The sequence below is a fragment of the Eublepharis macularius genome, chromosome 4, assembly GCF_028583425.1.
Source record: "Eublepharis macularius isolate TG4126 chromosome 4, MPM_Emac_v1.0, whole genome shotgun sequence".
Classification (NCBI taxonomy): Eukaryota; Metazoa; Chordata; class Lepidosauria; order Squamata; family Eublepharidae; genus Eublepharis; species Eublepharis macularius.
Window position 1 is genome coordinate 57,456,138 of NC_072793.1, and position 17,384 is coordinate 57,473,521.

Genomic DNA, 17,384 nt, shown 5'->3' on the forward strand with positions numbered 1-17,384 from the left:
ATGACTAATAGATGATGATGTTTGTGTGATATCCATGAAGAAGGTTGGATGTAAATGAGAATAGAAAATAACTCAGCTCAATAGACAGTAATCCCTTGCCAGACAGGTATTCTGCTCAGTTGTTCATATAATTTGGCTTACTGGCTTTGATTTAGTGTAAAACATCACATATCTTGCTGTCTTTATTTGTTGTGTTCATGTTTTCATCTCCCCTGGGGCAATTTTAATGGGAAATGAAAAATGGAATCAAAGCAAATTAGCTTTGAAGGAAGGGGTTTTATTACCCACAGATGAAGCATAAATGTATTTTATACTGATTGATTCATTGAGTCAGCCAATAAAGGTTGTGTGTGGAGGTTACTCAGCAAGTTAAAGGCATGGCTTTCTTCAAAATTATATTTGAAAGAGTTAAGGGATGAAAGCTAGCATGCTCTAAGCTAAAGAGATTTGTATTAAGGGTGTTAGTAACAAAGAGAGCTGTCTTGAGTTCTTTAAAAGAAAACAAATATGAAAATATCTGTGATTTGGCTCACCTTCTAATTAGCAAATTTTGCTTTCAGAATGTAGGGACATTCTGCTTCCTGTCATTACCCAAGAGCTGAAGGGATTGTTGGATCCAAAGGAAGAGTCGCAGTTTCTGTTCCAAGAGAAGAAGTATTGTGTCGAATTACTCAACAGCATCCTGGAGGTTCTCAGCTGTCAAGATGCAGTGAGTATTGATGATGGCAGTGCTACGGAGAGTTCCATTTGGTAGTATGTCTGTGCTGATTAAGTAGTAAAATATTGATGCTGATGACTTTCATTTGAATTCTAAATATAACAGGGCCCTGACAGAGAGAAATCTTGAGATTTTTTGTGTGACAGTGGGTGTAGACACTGCAGTGACAATTTTCCTCTCCCAATTTTTGGGTTCCTGTACAGCTTCCTTTTATTAAATCAAAGGGAATTATACTGTTTTGTTACATATATTGCTCATACCATGCTGTGGAGATTAGAAATGTAAAGTAGGCTTGCACATCCCTTCTTTTTTAATGCAGTTACACAGGCTTGCCTGAAACCATGATTTACAAACCCACTACAGACCACGTTTTTGTGGCAATCCTGGCTAGTCTTAACTACAGTTAGTTCCAGCATCTATAGTAATGCTAAGAAATGATAAAGCAAACCGAGGGATGGAGAAGTCTGTTTCCCCCCACCCTCAAATAAATAATCCTAATTTTGGCCCAAGTTTAGAGATCTCATATTGTTACATCTGCACTAGTCCACTGAGAGGAGCTGTGGTTATTATTGGAAGAACTGATAGGATGTGCAAGTTGCTTTAGCTTTTTACCCTTTGTGTTTCTGATTATCTTTAAATGTACGCTGACATACTAAAAGAATCACAAATTAACTTATATACAAACTACAAAAACTTCAATGTATACTTCGAGTGGCAATCAATTGTGCAGCCAACTCAAAGATTCTAAATGTAGCTTTCTGGTGATGCATATAAAAATAAAGAGAATGATGATAGTAACAAGGATTAAAAAATCAAGAGAACAACAAAAAAGAAAGAACGAGATCTGTTCCACAAGATACAGGAAATCAAGAAGAAATTAAAAACAGCTAAGGATACTGAAAGATCAACTGGACATATATTATCTGATATGCCAATATGGCAATTATGGCATAATATTGGAAAACAAAATGATAGCCTGGAGACTAGAAACACTCAATCTACATTCCAATTCCGAAAAAGGAGACATCAAAAATTGCAGCAGCTATTGGACCATCACATTAATTTCCTACATAAGCAATGTGATGCTCAAAATTTTATAATAAAGACTCTTATATGGAACAAGATATATACTATACAGACTCATATATGGAACAAGAAATGCCACATGTTCAAGTTGGATTCATAAAAGGAAGAGGCACTAGAAACCAGATTACACATTTACGATGGTTACTGGAGCATATCAGAGAATTTCAGATGAAAATCAGTTTGTGTTTTATAGATTATAGGAAAGCTGTCAGCTGTGTTAATAACAAAAAACTATGTAAGGATTCAAAAGAAATGTGCCACAACATCTTGATGGGCGCAAACTGTACTCCCAACAGGAATTACTGTTAGGACAGAAAATGGGGAAAGAAAATGGTTTCCAATTGGCAAAGGTGTCAGATACTACTGATGAAGGTTAAAGCAGAAAGTGCCAAAGCAGTATTACAGCTGAACATCAAGTACACACAATAACTGCTTAGGAATGACACGATTTTAAGGTTGACAATGAAGAAATTGAAATTATTTCTATTCCTTGGTTCAATCATCAACCAAGAGGGAGACTGCAACCAAGAAATCAGAAGGAAATCAAGTCTTGGAAAGGCAGCTGTGAGGGAACTATAAAATATTCTTTACGTCTCTCTGGAGACCAATATAAGTATAATTCATACTAGAGTATTCTCCGTTACTATGCATGTATGTGAAAATTGAACAATGAAGAAAACTGACAGGAAGAAATTTGATATGTGGCATTAGAAGAGAATTTTATACCATGGACCTCCAAAAAGACAAATAAACGGGATCTAGATCAAATCAAGTCTGAATTCTCCCTAGAAGCTAAAATGATGAAACTGAGGCTATTGTACTTTGGTCACAGTATGAGAAGGCAAGGCTCATTGGATAAGACAGTAAAGCTAAGAAAATTGGAGGGTAGTAAGAAAAGAGGAAGATCCAAAATTAGATGACTTGACATGACAAAGAAAACCACAGCCTTCAGTTTGGAAGAGCTGCACAAGGCTGTCAATGATAGAATATTTTGGAGGTCGTTTAATTCATTGTATCATCATAAGTCAGAAGAGACTTGATGGCACTTAACACACATCTGACATTTGAATTTATATTAAGGATCCAATAATTTTGGTCCAACTTCTCAGTATCTATTTTAGTTATACCTAAAAACCATATAATATTTATAAAAAGGGCCTTTGTTGGTTTGAATTTTATACATGGGTACATACAAGCAGCACTTTTTGATCTAGGCAGGCCAATTCAGGGTTTCTAGTTTCTGTTACTTGGTTCTATTTGTTTTGTAATAACCTAAATGCCTTAAAAACTATATTACTTGGTACTTTATCTGCAAAACTCTGTTAACTATGAGAGATGATAATGCAAATCCTCCTTCAGGTAACCAGATGAATTCCAGCTTCTATTTCTGGTGGTTGCAGAAGTCCAGTTTGTAAACTTGTGGCTCGCAATATATCAGTGGGACAAAGGTTCATGCGGGGCCACTTACCAGTCACTGAGAAGGAGCATGGCCTGCTGCTGCCCTTCTGGCTTACTGCTGAACCGCTCTCACTTGGCGTGGAAGCTCCTGCCATGGTTAAGCAATGAGCCAGGCGTTTAACTTTTGATGTTGCTTGCAACAAGGGTGGCTGGGAACCCTTTAAGATGCTGTGGAGTGTGGTGGCACTGTCTGGGCAGCAGCTGAGCCACTCAAGATGAATCTGGAATGCAGATTGTGGGGCATGCCTCCCCAGAAGGATAGGGGCTGCTTCCCTCACATAATGTCAGGGAGTAAACTAAGTTAAAGCTAGTATGTTACAATATAGTAGATATCATTCACCAGTCACTGGAGTAAGGCTCTATTAACTGGCACATTTGATTAACCGGCAACCCCCATTATCCATGGGGGCTAGAGAACAGTTTTTACTGTATCAGTTTGTTGCAGAGCCAGTTTGATGTAGTGGTTAAGAGCGGTAGGACTCTTATCTGGAGAACTGGGTTTGATTCCCCACTCCTCCACTGGAAGCCAGCTGGGTGACTTTGGTTCAGTCACAGCTCTCCCAGAGCGCTTTCAGCACCACCCACTTCATAGAGTGTTTGTTGTGGGGATAATAATAACATACTTTGTAAACCGCGTGTGGCATTCAGTTGTCCTGAAGGGCGGTATATAAATCAGATGTTGTTGTAGTTGTTAATATTTCATATAAATGAAAAAGGTCTACTGCACAATTGTAGTCTAACAGGACCCTATCCAAGGATGGCCTAATTATTCTTAATCTAATCAAGACATTTCTAAAATAGCATCTTGTTTTAAGTAGAAATCACCATCTGCTTCTTTCAAGATCGTTTTATTTTTGAGATATTGGTAGAGAGAACCTGAGGTAGAAGCACTATCCATTTTTTTCATGGAGACAATCCTATTTTAAAGAGATGTAATAGATATTCTATGAAAAAGTTTACAATGCAATCTTAAGCAGAGTTACAGCATTCTAAGCCCAAATGTACTTAGAAGAGTATAAATCTTCTTAGAACTTCAGTGTTATTTTTTCTTAGAACTGTGCTTAGACTTTGTTTTAGTGACCTTTTGGGCAGATTAGGTGTAGAACATATAGGATATGATGATAATTATGTGATAGTAGTAGATATGCCATTGCTTCCACAGTTTTGTGACTTTTAAGCATCCCCTTGATAGAATTTTGCAAGTGTCTTGTAGAGATAAACTGAGATTCACTTAACCAATCTATCATTTTCTTGTCTGAGAAATTATTTCTTTTGAGTGGTCATTGGATGGTGCCTTGTAGACTTAATCAATCTCTCAGTAGGAAAGTGCTCAGAATGATACTGCTGTACATCATGCTCTCAAAGACAGGAAATATTAAGTGGCTCTGTAGTACCACTGGGGAAGCTGCTCAGAAATGTCTTATTGGAGAAATATAAGATGTGTGATGTTTCCTATGGAAGCGCTTTGAGTTCAAGAGCAGTGAAGAGTATATAAAGGGGAGAGAAAAATATATTGTAACACTAAAGTTCTGTAGAGTTTTAGATTTAAATTCATGATAAGTTCAACATGGTTAACTCTCAAGAAAGGCTAAGATTTTAACTCTTGTACTTGGCACATCATCTAAATGGTGATGCAGATTCTTTGGGGAATAGCAATAAAAATATTTTGGCACTTTACATGTGGCTTCTACAACCCTACCATCCTCCAAACAATTTTGCAGCTGGGTTAATTATCAAGGTTTATAAATGAATCTGGTAGCATAGGAACAAGCCCATAACATGAAACTTCAATGAAATTGTGTGGCTGCAAGGTGCCTTTGACATCTAAAGTGTAGTGATTTATGATAATTATGGAGTAAACGTTGTATAGATATTATAATGTGCTTTCATGATTTGTTTCCTATCTATTATATGGTCTTTATCATATAGGACTGAGTGATATGTTTATTCTTACCCAGTTTCACATGCATATCAGCGATAATGCTAAGTTCATTTTCACTGGTTGGCGAAAGTTTGCTTTGCGTATGAAAGGAATGTATTAAAAATATCTGATTATACTTGCGCTCTGTCTTTTTTAAAAAAGAAACATTTACCTGTGACCCCTTGCTGCTTGGCAAAGCTGCTATTGCCTTCATGATGAGTAGTTTGCTGTTGCATATTGCATATGTGAAATACCAAGGATTTAGAATTTAGAATTTAACTTAATCTTGCATGCATCCTCTCCCCAGTAAGAAAAGCCAGTTCTTTGTGCCTGATATGGGAACTGTACAACTGCAACAGTATTTACCTGTAATGTTTCCTTGATTTCAGGAATAAGGTGGTTTTGCAGATTATTGTAACACATAGCGAGTGCATGTGACTGACAATCTTAGAAATGTGATGCAAAATGCATGAGAAGGGAAGAAGAATATAAGCAAATGAGTAGTTACTAGTTCTTGTGTGTTGTCACAGATGAAGACAGTTCTGAAGATACAAATGGCTGGAAAATTTCCAGTCAGCTTGGATGTAGCATAATTTTATCTTTTATACTGTTTTATATGTTGATGTGCTATTAGTTTTATGGCTATGGACAGAGGAGGTTTTATTGCTGACTGGGTTAGTTTTATTTGAGTTTGTTGTTTAAATTTTAATTTTAAAATTGTTTTATATTGTAAATTCCTTTGCAATCTTTGTAAAGGTGGCATATATACTTTCTAAAAAAATAACTCCCCTTCCATCTCCTGATGTGCCCAAGTAGAACAGAGAATCTTTATGGACACAGTTCTGGATGGGGAGAAGCCATATGGTAATTAGTTTCGGCCAGGCCAATTAACTTTTTCTGCCAGTTGTAATATCACTTTAACTACGGTGGCTTCCACACAGAAGCAGTGCTTTCATTGCTGCTGCACATGCAAAGGCGTATGTGTTGGTGATAGAGCTTCCATGTATGTAACCTTTTTTCTGTTTTTTCTGATGTTTTACTTCTGCTTAACTGCACACGGGCTCTTCAAGCCCATGGTTGTCCTAGCTGCAATGGTGAATTGCTAATCATTTTTTGTTCTTTACTTTACATGTATGCTATAACAGCTTTATTAAGTTTTGAAATATATTGTTAAGTATCTTACTATATAATTTGAGTAAGTGTATTTCAGACAACTCACTTTATATCCTGATGCACCACCAGAGGGCGCTGCCACAGAAGGAAGCCTAGGCAAGGCACCATGTCCTTCCAGAAAACATGCCATGGTGGGAAGCCCAGGCTGGGAGCAGGATGGGAGCAGGTGGCAATGCATGCCTCCTGTTTTCACCCAGCTGGTATTAGGAGTGACAAGCAGAAGGCAAAAAACAAGTGCAATAAAGCAACTCACCCAACAATGGCACTTGCTGCTATAAGCGACAGACAGATACTATGTAATTAACAAAAATTACCTTTTCTTTAAAGTGCTCAGTGACTAGATGTGCTTTACACAATCATTTACAAAATTCAATCATTTACAAACAATTCAAAGTCCAAATATCAGACATGAATGTAACAACGTCCCTTCAAGGTAGTCTCATAGACCTATCAAAGTCCTTCCATTAGCGTATATTCTTGCTTGAAGGGCTCAAGACTCCCTTAAGTTGATATGAAGTTAGTTCAAAATGCAAATCAAATGAAGCATGTGCCAAGAGGGTTCCTGAGTGGACAATTTCAGGTAAGTGCAGCGTTGTAGCCTGAAAAAAAATTGACTGCTAATGTTATGTTCTTTTTGTCTCCAAATACAGGTGGAAATCAAGATGGAGAGAGAAGGGGAAAACCCCACAGAGGGTTCCCCTGGCCCTACAAGCTGCCGGCTTGTTCTTTCAGCGTGTTTCACAAAATATCCACTTCATCAGGGGCCACTCTGGTACCACCAAAACAGTCACAAAATTCCATAATACATTCAAAATTGTTCATGTGCGTTGATTCATGTGCATTGATTCGATAGCTCTATGAGACTACCTTGAAGGGACGTTGTTACATTCATGTCTGATATTTGGACTTTGAATTGTTTGTAAATGATTGAATTTTGTAAATGATTGTGTAAAGCACATCTTGTCACTGAGCGCTTTAAAGAAAAAGTAATTTTTGTTAATTACATAGTATCTGTCTGTCGTTTATAGCAGCAAGTGCCGTTGTTGGGTGAGGTATTAGGAGTGAGGCAGGTGACAATACCCACCCCCTGCCTTCACCCAACTGGTATTAGGAGAGGAGCAGGTGGCAATGCCCACCCACCCCCGCCTTAACCCAGTTGGTATTAGGAGCGAAGCAGGTGGCAATGCCCTCTCTCTGCCTTAACCCAGCTGATGTTAGGAGCAGAACAGGTGGCAATGCCCACTCCCCACCTTAACCCAGTTGGTATTAGGACCGAAGCAGGTGGCAATGGCCTCCCCTGCCTTAACCCGGCTGGTATTAGTGGCGGAGTAGGTGGCAATGCCCACCTGCCTTCAGCCAGCTGGGATCAGGAGAGGAGCAAGTGGCAATGCCTGCCTGCTTCCTTAACTCAGCTGGTATTAGGAGCTGAGCAGATGGCAATGCCCATCCCCCACCTTAACCCAGCTGGTATTAGGAGTGGAGCAGGTGGCAATGCCCTCCCCCCACCTTAACCCAGTTGGTATTAGTGGCGGAGCAGGTGGCAATGCCCACGCCCACCTTAACCTAGCCAGTATAAGGAGCGGAGCAGGTAGCAATGCCCACCCCCCACCTTAACCGAGCTGGTATTAGGAGTGGAGCAGGAGCAGGTGGCAATACCAGCCCTCTTCAACCTACCGGAATAAACCACTGAGCAGGTGGCAATGACCACCCAGTCTTCACCCTGCCAGATTCAGGAGCCAAGCATGCAGCAATGCCTGTCCCCCCTCAACCTTCCAGAATCAGGAGCAGAGCAGGTGGCAATGCCCATCCCCCACCTTAACCCAGCTCTTATTAGGAAAAGAGAAGGTGGCAATGCCCGTCCCCCACCTTAACCCGGCTGGTATTAGGAGTGGAGCAAGTGGCAATGCCCATCCCCCACCTTAACCCAGCTGGTATTAGGAGTGAAGCAGGTGGCAATACCAGCCCTCTTCAACCTACTGGAATAAACCACTGAGCAGGTGGCAATGACCACCCAGTCTTCACCCTGCCAGATTCAGGAGCCAAGCATGCAGCAATGCCTGTCCCCCCTCAACCTTCCAGAATCAGGAGCAGAGCAGGTGGCAATGCCCGCACCCCCTTCACCCAGCTGGGATCAGGAGCAGAGCGTGAGGTAAAGCCCGCTGCCCACCTTCACCCAGCTGGGATCAGGCTTGGAGCAGGAGGCAATGCCTGTTCCTCCCTTCACCCAATGGGGAGCAGGTGGCAATGCCCACCCCCCTTCACCCAGCTGGGATCAGGCTCAGAGCAGGCAGCAATGCCTTCCCCCCTTCACCCAGCCGTAGTCAGGCGCAGAATAGGAGGCAATGCCCCCCTTTACCTGGCATGTATCACGCATGGAGCAGGTGGAAATGCCCACCTTCCTTAACCAGCTGGAATCAGTGACTGAGGAGGAGCAAATGCCTGCCTGCCTGCCCTCCCCTTTCTAGAGCCCGTTGTATTTTCCCCCCAAACGGGCTTTGTTGCTAGTATAAATAATATTGTTCCAGCTATCTTGAAGGTTCCCTTCCTCATCTCTTTTTAAGCAATTGGGACAAAAACTGCTCATGCATTTCCCTTTGATTCTCTGTTTTTAAAAAAAGGCTTGAGACTTTATGTTTTTAAAAACACTTGGGCAAACGGATTCTAACTGATAAATTCATGGAGAGTTATTCATCACTTGGTGCTAACAGGTAGCAGCAGCATGGACACTGATGCAGCCTCTCTGAAAAGTTTAAGAAACTAAAAAGAAACAGCCAAAACTTATTCAAAGAGGATTCTAGCCAGAACTGAGATATTTTGTGCAAGTACCTAAAGGAATTCAGCAATTTATTGCTTCTTCTTACGGAATTGCATACCGCCTACCCATTTCCCCAGTTGCTCTATGAATGAAAAAGCCAGATACTGTTATTTTATAAAATAGAAGAACTTTTCTGGTCCTTACTCTTTGATTCCATCCAAACTCAGAATAGTTCTAGGCTATTCCAACACTGTTTATCTTATTCAAAACTTTTAAGGGTCTAATTCCATTTTTTTTATATAAAAAAGCAGAGTTGTAAATTCTTCAAATTGGGCCCTTTTTGACAAAATGTAAACTGTCGCCTAATTAGTCAGCATCTATTACGAGCAGTTCTTTGGGGAAGACTACAATATCTAATTAGAGATTTCTTGTGAGACCTTTAGCCCTGACTTGTTCCTTAGAGTTATCAAGCAAAAAAAGAGGGAGAGAGAGGGAAAGGAAGTGAACAGCCTCTGAGGAAAACCCTGTCAAAACCTAGCAGCTGTATATGACAGCCCTTCTGAAAATGCCAAACCTGCCAAAAGGAATTGGGAAGTCTTCCAAACAACCAGATGCTGCTTTTGGAAGGAGAGGTACCCCACTGTGGCATCAGTCACTGTAATTGCTGATCAAAGAAAAAGGATGAGGAGATGTATGCTTAGTGAAATAAGGTACAAGGCCATCTAAGTTTAACAACTTCAAGAAAGTGTAAACGCTGATAGTATAGTATGTTTATTTTCAGGTAGACCATATAAGATGAGTGTCTGATATTTTTAGCTGTAGAATATGAATGAGATAGATTAGTGAAAACAGTGTATTATTGATATAGGGAGAAATCAAGATTATCTAAAGGTTGATGGCAGCTGCTGTAAATTAATCGAATTAAGTCAGAAGAGCACAAGGACTTCTACAGTAATTGGTGACAACTTATAGGCAACAATTTTATGAGATGTGATGAAACATAGTTTGCCCTCCATTTAAAACTTTAAGAATGAATAGAGCATGGTTTCCAGTCCTGAAAATACCAGGCTAACAAAACACTCTATACCCGACAATAGCCCTGCAGAGAAGATTAGCACATCAAGCACCAATCCATATGCAAAAGAACCTCCTCAGGATACAGTGAAGCCTCCCTCCATTAGCATTCCACACCCTGGGAAACTCTTACAGGATGACTCAGCCCAACCCCAACCCTCCTGAATAGATATAAATGACCTGCCAACATCTTTTCCACACTGTGACACTGAGAGATCCCTGTCTTTTGGTGCTACTCCTCTGAAGATGCCAGCCACAGCTGCTGGAGAAATGTCAGGAACTACAATGCCAAGACCACGGCTATACAGCCCGGAAAATCCACAACAACCATGATTCCCTAAAGAGTTCAACTTCTAGGACCAACCTAGAAATCTATTCACAGGTCTGGGAACATCATTTTGAAAATATATTTAATGACCCCAATTCAGTGTTAATGGATGATGCTTGAGAGCAATCTGAGGATGTGCATGTTTGGGATCCAGTATCACGAGACAAAGTTAAACTGTTGGTTATCCTTTTAAAATCTTGTAAGGCACCTGGACCAGATTTGGTGCCATCCAGCCTTTTAAAAGTCGATGTTGGTTGGTGGTTGTCTGTAATAACTGCCTTGTTTACAGCAGTTCATAGATCAGGAATAATAATAACTGACCATTGGCAGCAAACAATAGTAATATCCATCTTTAAGAAAGGAGCAAGAAATAACTCTCCTATCTACCAGCCAGTTAGTCCCCTATCTGTTTTGTGCCCCCCATCTCCAACTTAAACTACGTAATTGGATGTAAGTAACCCAAATTTGGGGTTCAGAACAGACTGTCTTCAGGAAACAGTGTTCTACACTGCAGCATGCATTAGTCTTTTCTAATTTGGCCAAGAAACATTTATCCTATAAAAAAGAAAAGCCTTTATGCCAGCATTTATTGACTTACAGGCAGTGTTTGATTTAATCTCTAGCAAATGCCTATGGAAAATGCCTACAACCATATCCATGAGGCTAGTATTCTTAATCAAACAACTGTATAAGTCTTCCTAATTGAAAGTACATTATAATACCCAAGCATCTTCTACTAATTCCGTCACAGTCTCTAGAGAGGTAAGTTAGGGCTATGTTCTTGCACCCCACATTTTCACCTTTTAAATATAACCTCCCTCAGAAGTTTGCATCTACCTATCTACACTCCCCTATGTTGGTCCATCACCCAATTTCTGTCCTTCTGTATGCCGATCATGTTGTCTTATTCTTGCTTTCACAGGTTGCACTTAAAAAATATTTGCCAAATATTGCAAATCTGAATCCTCAAATATGAACTATCAAAAATCAAAGATATTTTTTCCCTAAGGCCAAAACAGTGTGCCTCATGATACAGCTGTTTGATGCTCATCCACTTGAACAACTTCATTCGTTCAGTTATTTGGGCTTCTATTTTCACTCTTCTCTATCCTGGATCCCACATTACAAGCAAACTTTGTCTAGCTCAAGGATAAATCTTGTTATTCAGAGGTTCTTCTTTTCCCTTGATGGGTGTCACATTCCCTCAGTTTTACAAGTGTTTCAAGCAAAAGTTATAGCTCAAGTATAATGTGGAGGAGCTCCAGTTTGAATTCAAGCTATTAATACTTCTATTGAATGCATTCAAACTACCTTCTTGTGTGGCCTTTTTGGAGTGCCTAGATACATATCTTCATTGGTCCTGTGACTTGAGGTGGGTATGAAGTGAATTTCAGCTGTGGCCTGGACCACAGCAGTTAAGTTCAGACTGTCTCTTATTCCGATTCCCTTCAAACTATGGTTGCTGGTTTCAGTCTGACTTCTACACAAGCTCATGGAGCTGGAGGAAAGACAAGAAAATTGCCAACCATACAGAACTTTTAGGGTCTCTCTACACGATACTTCTTACACTAGGATGCTCAAATGAAAGGAGACACAATGTTGGCCAGGACTTGAAGTTTAAAAAGACAGAATGGAAGGCTCTGTCAATTCCCCCTCTCCTCGTCCCTCCATATCAATATAACTATAAAACATTGTGGAGACAGATAAAAATTGACCTGATTAGATGGTAAAGCAGAAAATGGCTGTGGCTGCTCAAGTGGCAATGATTAATATGTCTGCTCTTCCAAAGTTATCTTTTTTATTCTATGTGCTCCATCTCTTGGACAAGATTTTGAAGGAGTGGCAATTAAATTAGATCAATTTATTTTTAACTCTAAAATGTTTTAACTCTAAAAAGTCTATGGTGTCACCCTATTCGAGAAAGAGGGTGAGGCATTCCAAATATTTCTTTATATTATGATGCATACCAATTGAGACGTCTAATCCCTTGTTTAAGCTGGTTGGTGTTAGAAAATTTTAAATTTAAAGAAAAAGCAGGTTACCATTTATTATTTTATAATGCTTTATGTAGAACACGTTCTTCTTTGCCACCATTGCATCAGCACCTACAATTACTGAAGTGCTTTACTGCCTATTACCAAACAGATCTCATCCCTTAGGGTCACAGATTCAGCTTACTATTATGATATTTAGCATCTCTCTGACTTGGGCCAGCTTGGATGCCTACTTGATATAAAATAGTAAATTTAGCATACTCTTTTTTCACGCATATTTAGCATACACCTTTTGAACCCTTTACAACATAGTCCTACTGCGTTGTTTATTGAACGTCTCATGCTATTTGCTTGCATTTTTTATAACTGTGTAATCTGGTTTAAGTTGGAAAGGTGGGCTCTAAAAGAAGTAATTAAAAATATACAAGAAAAGCAGCTATCCCAATCATGGTCTAACAATGATGTCTCATCATAACTGTTGAAGGTTATACCTCCAGCACTAATCCGACTCCTGACTGAGATCACTTCCATCAGCAAACAGTAAATCAGCAGGAGCTCAAAACTGGCATGGTATTTAGTGCATCATATATACATTCAAAGCTGAACGTAAGTGCACCAGGAACAGAAGCAGGGATAGGAAGAAGGACATAGAGGAAGGTTTATAAAAGGAAAATAGAACAGGAGAAATTAGGTCACATTCTTAAGAGCAATACTATCACCTCATGTCAGTGGCAGAAGGAATAGGAAGGGTCAGATTGGGAAGGAGTGACATTATACCTTTTACTTAGGTTCTAGAAGGCAGGTTTTTCTGGGAGATCCAAGGCCTCTTGACCTTAGAGAGACTGCAACCAAGAAATAAGTACGTGGGATGTGGAAGGGCAGCCATGAAGGAACTAGAAAAGGTCCTTAAGGATAAAGAAGAGTCACTGGGAGCCAAGATCAAGTTAATTCATACCATGGTATTCTTCATTACTATGTATAGATGTGAAAGTTGGACAGTGAAGAATGACACGAAGAAAATTGATTCATTCAAAATGTGGTGTTGGAGGAGAATTTTACAGATACCATGGGTGGACAAAAATATAAAGAAATGGTTTCTTGATCGAATCAAGTCTGAATTCTCCTTAGAAGCTAAAATTATGAAACTGAGGCTATCATACTCTGGTCACATCATGAGAAGACAAGACTCACTGGAAAAGACAACAATGCTAAGAAAAGCTGAAGGCAGTAGGAAAAGATGAAGGCACAACATGAGATGGTTTGACTCAATAAAGGAAGCCACAGCCTTCAGTGTGCAAGAACTGAGCAAGGCTGTTAATGATAGGACATTTTGGAGGTTGTTAATTGATAGTGTCATGCTAAGTCTGAAGTGAGTTGACCACGCGCGCGCTTGATGTCTTGTGGGGTATCTGCAAACTACTGTGATTGTTTGACGCCCCTTATGGGGTTGTGTTGCTTTGGGGAAAAAGAACAATCTAGACCAGGCAGAAGGTGTACATGAGCAAGAGATGAGCCATTCTACCTAATTAATTATTTGGTTAGGTTACCACGAGAGATGGTATTGGCAGGGATATTCCTGAGAGAAGGGGCCATGGTTCAGTGGTAGAGAATTTTTTTGCATGCAGAAGGTCCCAGCTACAATCCTAGCATCCAGTTAAAAGGACAAGATTGCAGATGACATGAAAGATATCTCCTGGTGACCCTGTGAGTTGCTTGCCTGTCAGAGTAGAAAATAATGGTTATGATAGGGCAATGGTCTGATTGAGTATAAGCAGATTCATTTGATCATGAGTGGTCAAGAATGCATTATTGTTTAAAACATGTCTTTGCTTCTTTTTCACCCAACCTAGGGTCCCCAAGGCTACTAAAACCCAAAAACATTAAAACGAGTTTTAAAATACATAGTAAAAAAATTAAAAACAACTATTCAACAAAGCACACGTATAGTTAAACACATAGATAGGAAGGAGGGTCCACATGGAACAAGTTAAATATTCACCTGCTGGTGGAAGACAGTGTTAAAAGGGGATAGACATCTATCCGTGGAGAGGCAGTTACATAATTTTGGCGCCACGATTGAGATGGCCCCTTCTCAGGTTGCCACCTCTCTAGCCTCAAATGGTGAGGGCATGTAAGGAGAGTAGGTAGGCTGAATCTTCTTTCTATACTCAGTCAAGGGTAAATCCTGGATTGGATCCAACTTCGATTTCTGCAGGTGCAAGGAAGAAGGGTCAGTTTACCAGTTTCCCTTCTCCTGCAACAGTCCAAAATGCTCCCTGAAAAGTTGCTCTTTGAGGATGGGGGATCCCCAGGAATGCTTGAAGGGATTAGTGAATGTAACACCCCCCCCCCCCCGAACCATGGAAATTTAGGCAGGATCAAATTTTATTTATTTATTTATTGGATTTATAGTCCGCTCTCCCTGCAATGCACTCAGAGCAGCTCGCAACCTGATTAAAATACAATACAATATACAATAAATAAAAGTACAGCTAAAACAATTAAAACTGGCAGCAAAATTCAAGACAGACAGCAGATTTCACAGTCCTGCATAATCACTGGGTCCATGGAGGCTTATGTACAACAATGAACTAAAAACCAGGAAAAGGGGGGGAGGGTCTTCAGCTACTGTTTTCAGCTACTTCAAGGACCAATTTGCATTATTAACAATGATAGTAGTGATTAACTGTCTGGTATTAATGATCAAGCTTCCCTATGAAATTTCTTTGTAGAATATCATTTTTGTTATCTTACAAATAATTGTATTTGTTTTTCAGGAGTCAACTTATCAGCACATTCAAGAAATAATGGTCCAGTTGCTACGCACCATTAACAAGACTGTAATTAGAATGGGAAGAGATGACCCCTTAATTGTGAGTAATTAGTTTTGTAAATGTGTTTATTATTAATAGGACTAGGGATACAACTTGACTACAAATACTAAAATGTAAAGCAAGCAGGCAGAAACCATTCTGGAATGTAAAAGGCTGCTACATCCAGACCCGAGCCCATAATCTGACAGCAAGTAGGTGTAAGGAGAGAGAAATATAAGGTTCTGTTCATTTGGCTTGATAATGCCTATTGCCATATTGTGTAGCACCTTAAAGACTAACAAGATTTTATTCCAGCAGTTCTCATGTACAAGAGCTCATCTCTTACAGATGTGATGCAGTAGCTCTTCACTAGGCAGACCTTCACTAGGCAATATGAAATAACAACAGGGTCCAGAGGCCATGAAATGCAGGAAGTACGAGATGAAATGTAAAACTGAAGCCTAGTCAAGAAAAGAACAGAGACCATTCACTGTTTGCTAATGGGTGGCGAATTCCAGATTTGGGGAAGGCATTTATTTAAGTCCAATATTGTCTAAAAAATTCCAAGTCCTTGTTCAGCCCTGGAAGAGTTAAAATTCATTGCAATTTTGACCATAATTCAGTACTTTCATATTGGATTCTCCCTTTGAAGACCTTTTGCAGGAACTTGTCCTGTAAGTGTGAAATTTTCTTCTGTGGGTTTCTGAATATTGCAACTTTTAATGTTAGATTTGTGTCTATTTATTTGGGACTGTCTCGTTCTCGTATTTAGAGAGCATTGTTCTCTCTCTCTCTCTGTCTCTCTCTCTCACACACAAACTACATTGTAGCATGAACCCAAAATGGTACAGCTGATGTTATTGGGTTTTGCAGCCTGAGTGAAGGGATAGAATTGGCATCTTGGTTTGTGATGGGGTCTGGTTCCAAGGTTGGTGTCTGTTAGGTGACCCAATCCTTGGACAGTTTCAATCAGCTTCCCTGCAGATGGCAAAAAGATGCATGTTTAATCAGAAAAAAATCCCATCAGTTTCTGAGGTACCTAGGTTTCCACATGATCTACCACACATTCTGCTATATATCTGTACCTGCAAAAAATCTTTTGCCCCTTCGCAGGGAAATACAAATGAACAACTTACACTAGAGGGGGAGAAATGCCTAGGATAGATCATGTATACAGGCTTTTATTCCCAGTCTGATATGCACAAGATTTCCATTTCATTCTAGTTACTGGGTTGAATCCAGCACAAAATTTCCAGTTGTGCTAGAGCTCTTGTGCAACTGCATAAACAAGAAAAATATCACAGTAGCTGCTTGGACTAAGTCAAACTTATCCCCTCTTGTGTTTCCTCTTGCGCAAGATCTTGTACAAACAACTTCTGGGCACTAGAAAGTGCCACGTGTTGCCCTATTGCCATATTGTGTAGCACCTTAAAGATTAACAAGATTTTATTCCAGCAGCTCTCATGTACAATCCTAAATATTGCAATCTTAAATAGATTTACTCCAGTCTAAACCCATTGATTTCAGACTAGAGTAACTCTGTTTAGGATTGCATTGTAAGTCTGTGTTTCCACTTGTGCCTTGCTGGATTTAAGCAAGTATTTGTGCACTTTTTTTGCCAAGAATCTTTGAACAGAGTGTCTGCTTTCCTCTCTGTCACTGAATTTGGTTAGTTGCAGGGCTTTTTTTCAGCAGGAACGCGGTGGAACGGAGTTTCGGAACCTCTTGAAAATGATCACATGGCTGCTGGCCCTGCCCCCTGATCTCCAGACAGAGGGGAGTTTAGATTGCTCTCCGCACCACCAAGCAGCATGGAGGGCGATCTCAACGCCCCTCTGTCCGGAGATCAGGGGGCGGGGCCACCAGCCATGTGACCATTTTCTCCGAGGGCAACCCACTGAGTTCCACCACCTCTTTTCCCAGAAAAAAGCCCTGGTTTGTTGTAAATTTATTCTACTTTAAAAATTTGAATGCTAATCTTTCTTCAGAATATATTTAATATTGTATTTATTTAGTACTGTAAAGACTATATATCTATATACATATACAGTACTATGTTAATCT

At 40.0% G+C, this 17,384-nt stretch overlaps 1 protein-coding gene across 1 annotated transcript in view; it reads left to right on the top strand.

The window, feature by feature from the left end:
• DOCK2 (dedicator of cytokinesis 2) overlaps nt 1–17,384 on the top strand; it is a 470,704-nt gene that overhangs the window by 130,398 nt on the left and 322,922 nt on the right. The window contains exons 26-27 of the mRNA XM_054976977.1: nt 561–709; nt 15,285–15,380. Of these exons, the coding sequence (XP_054832952.1) occupies nt 561–709; nt 15,285–15,380 (245 nt within the window). The remainder of the gene's footprint in view (nt 1–560; nt 710–15,284; nt 15,381–17,384) is intronic.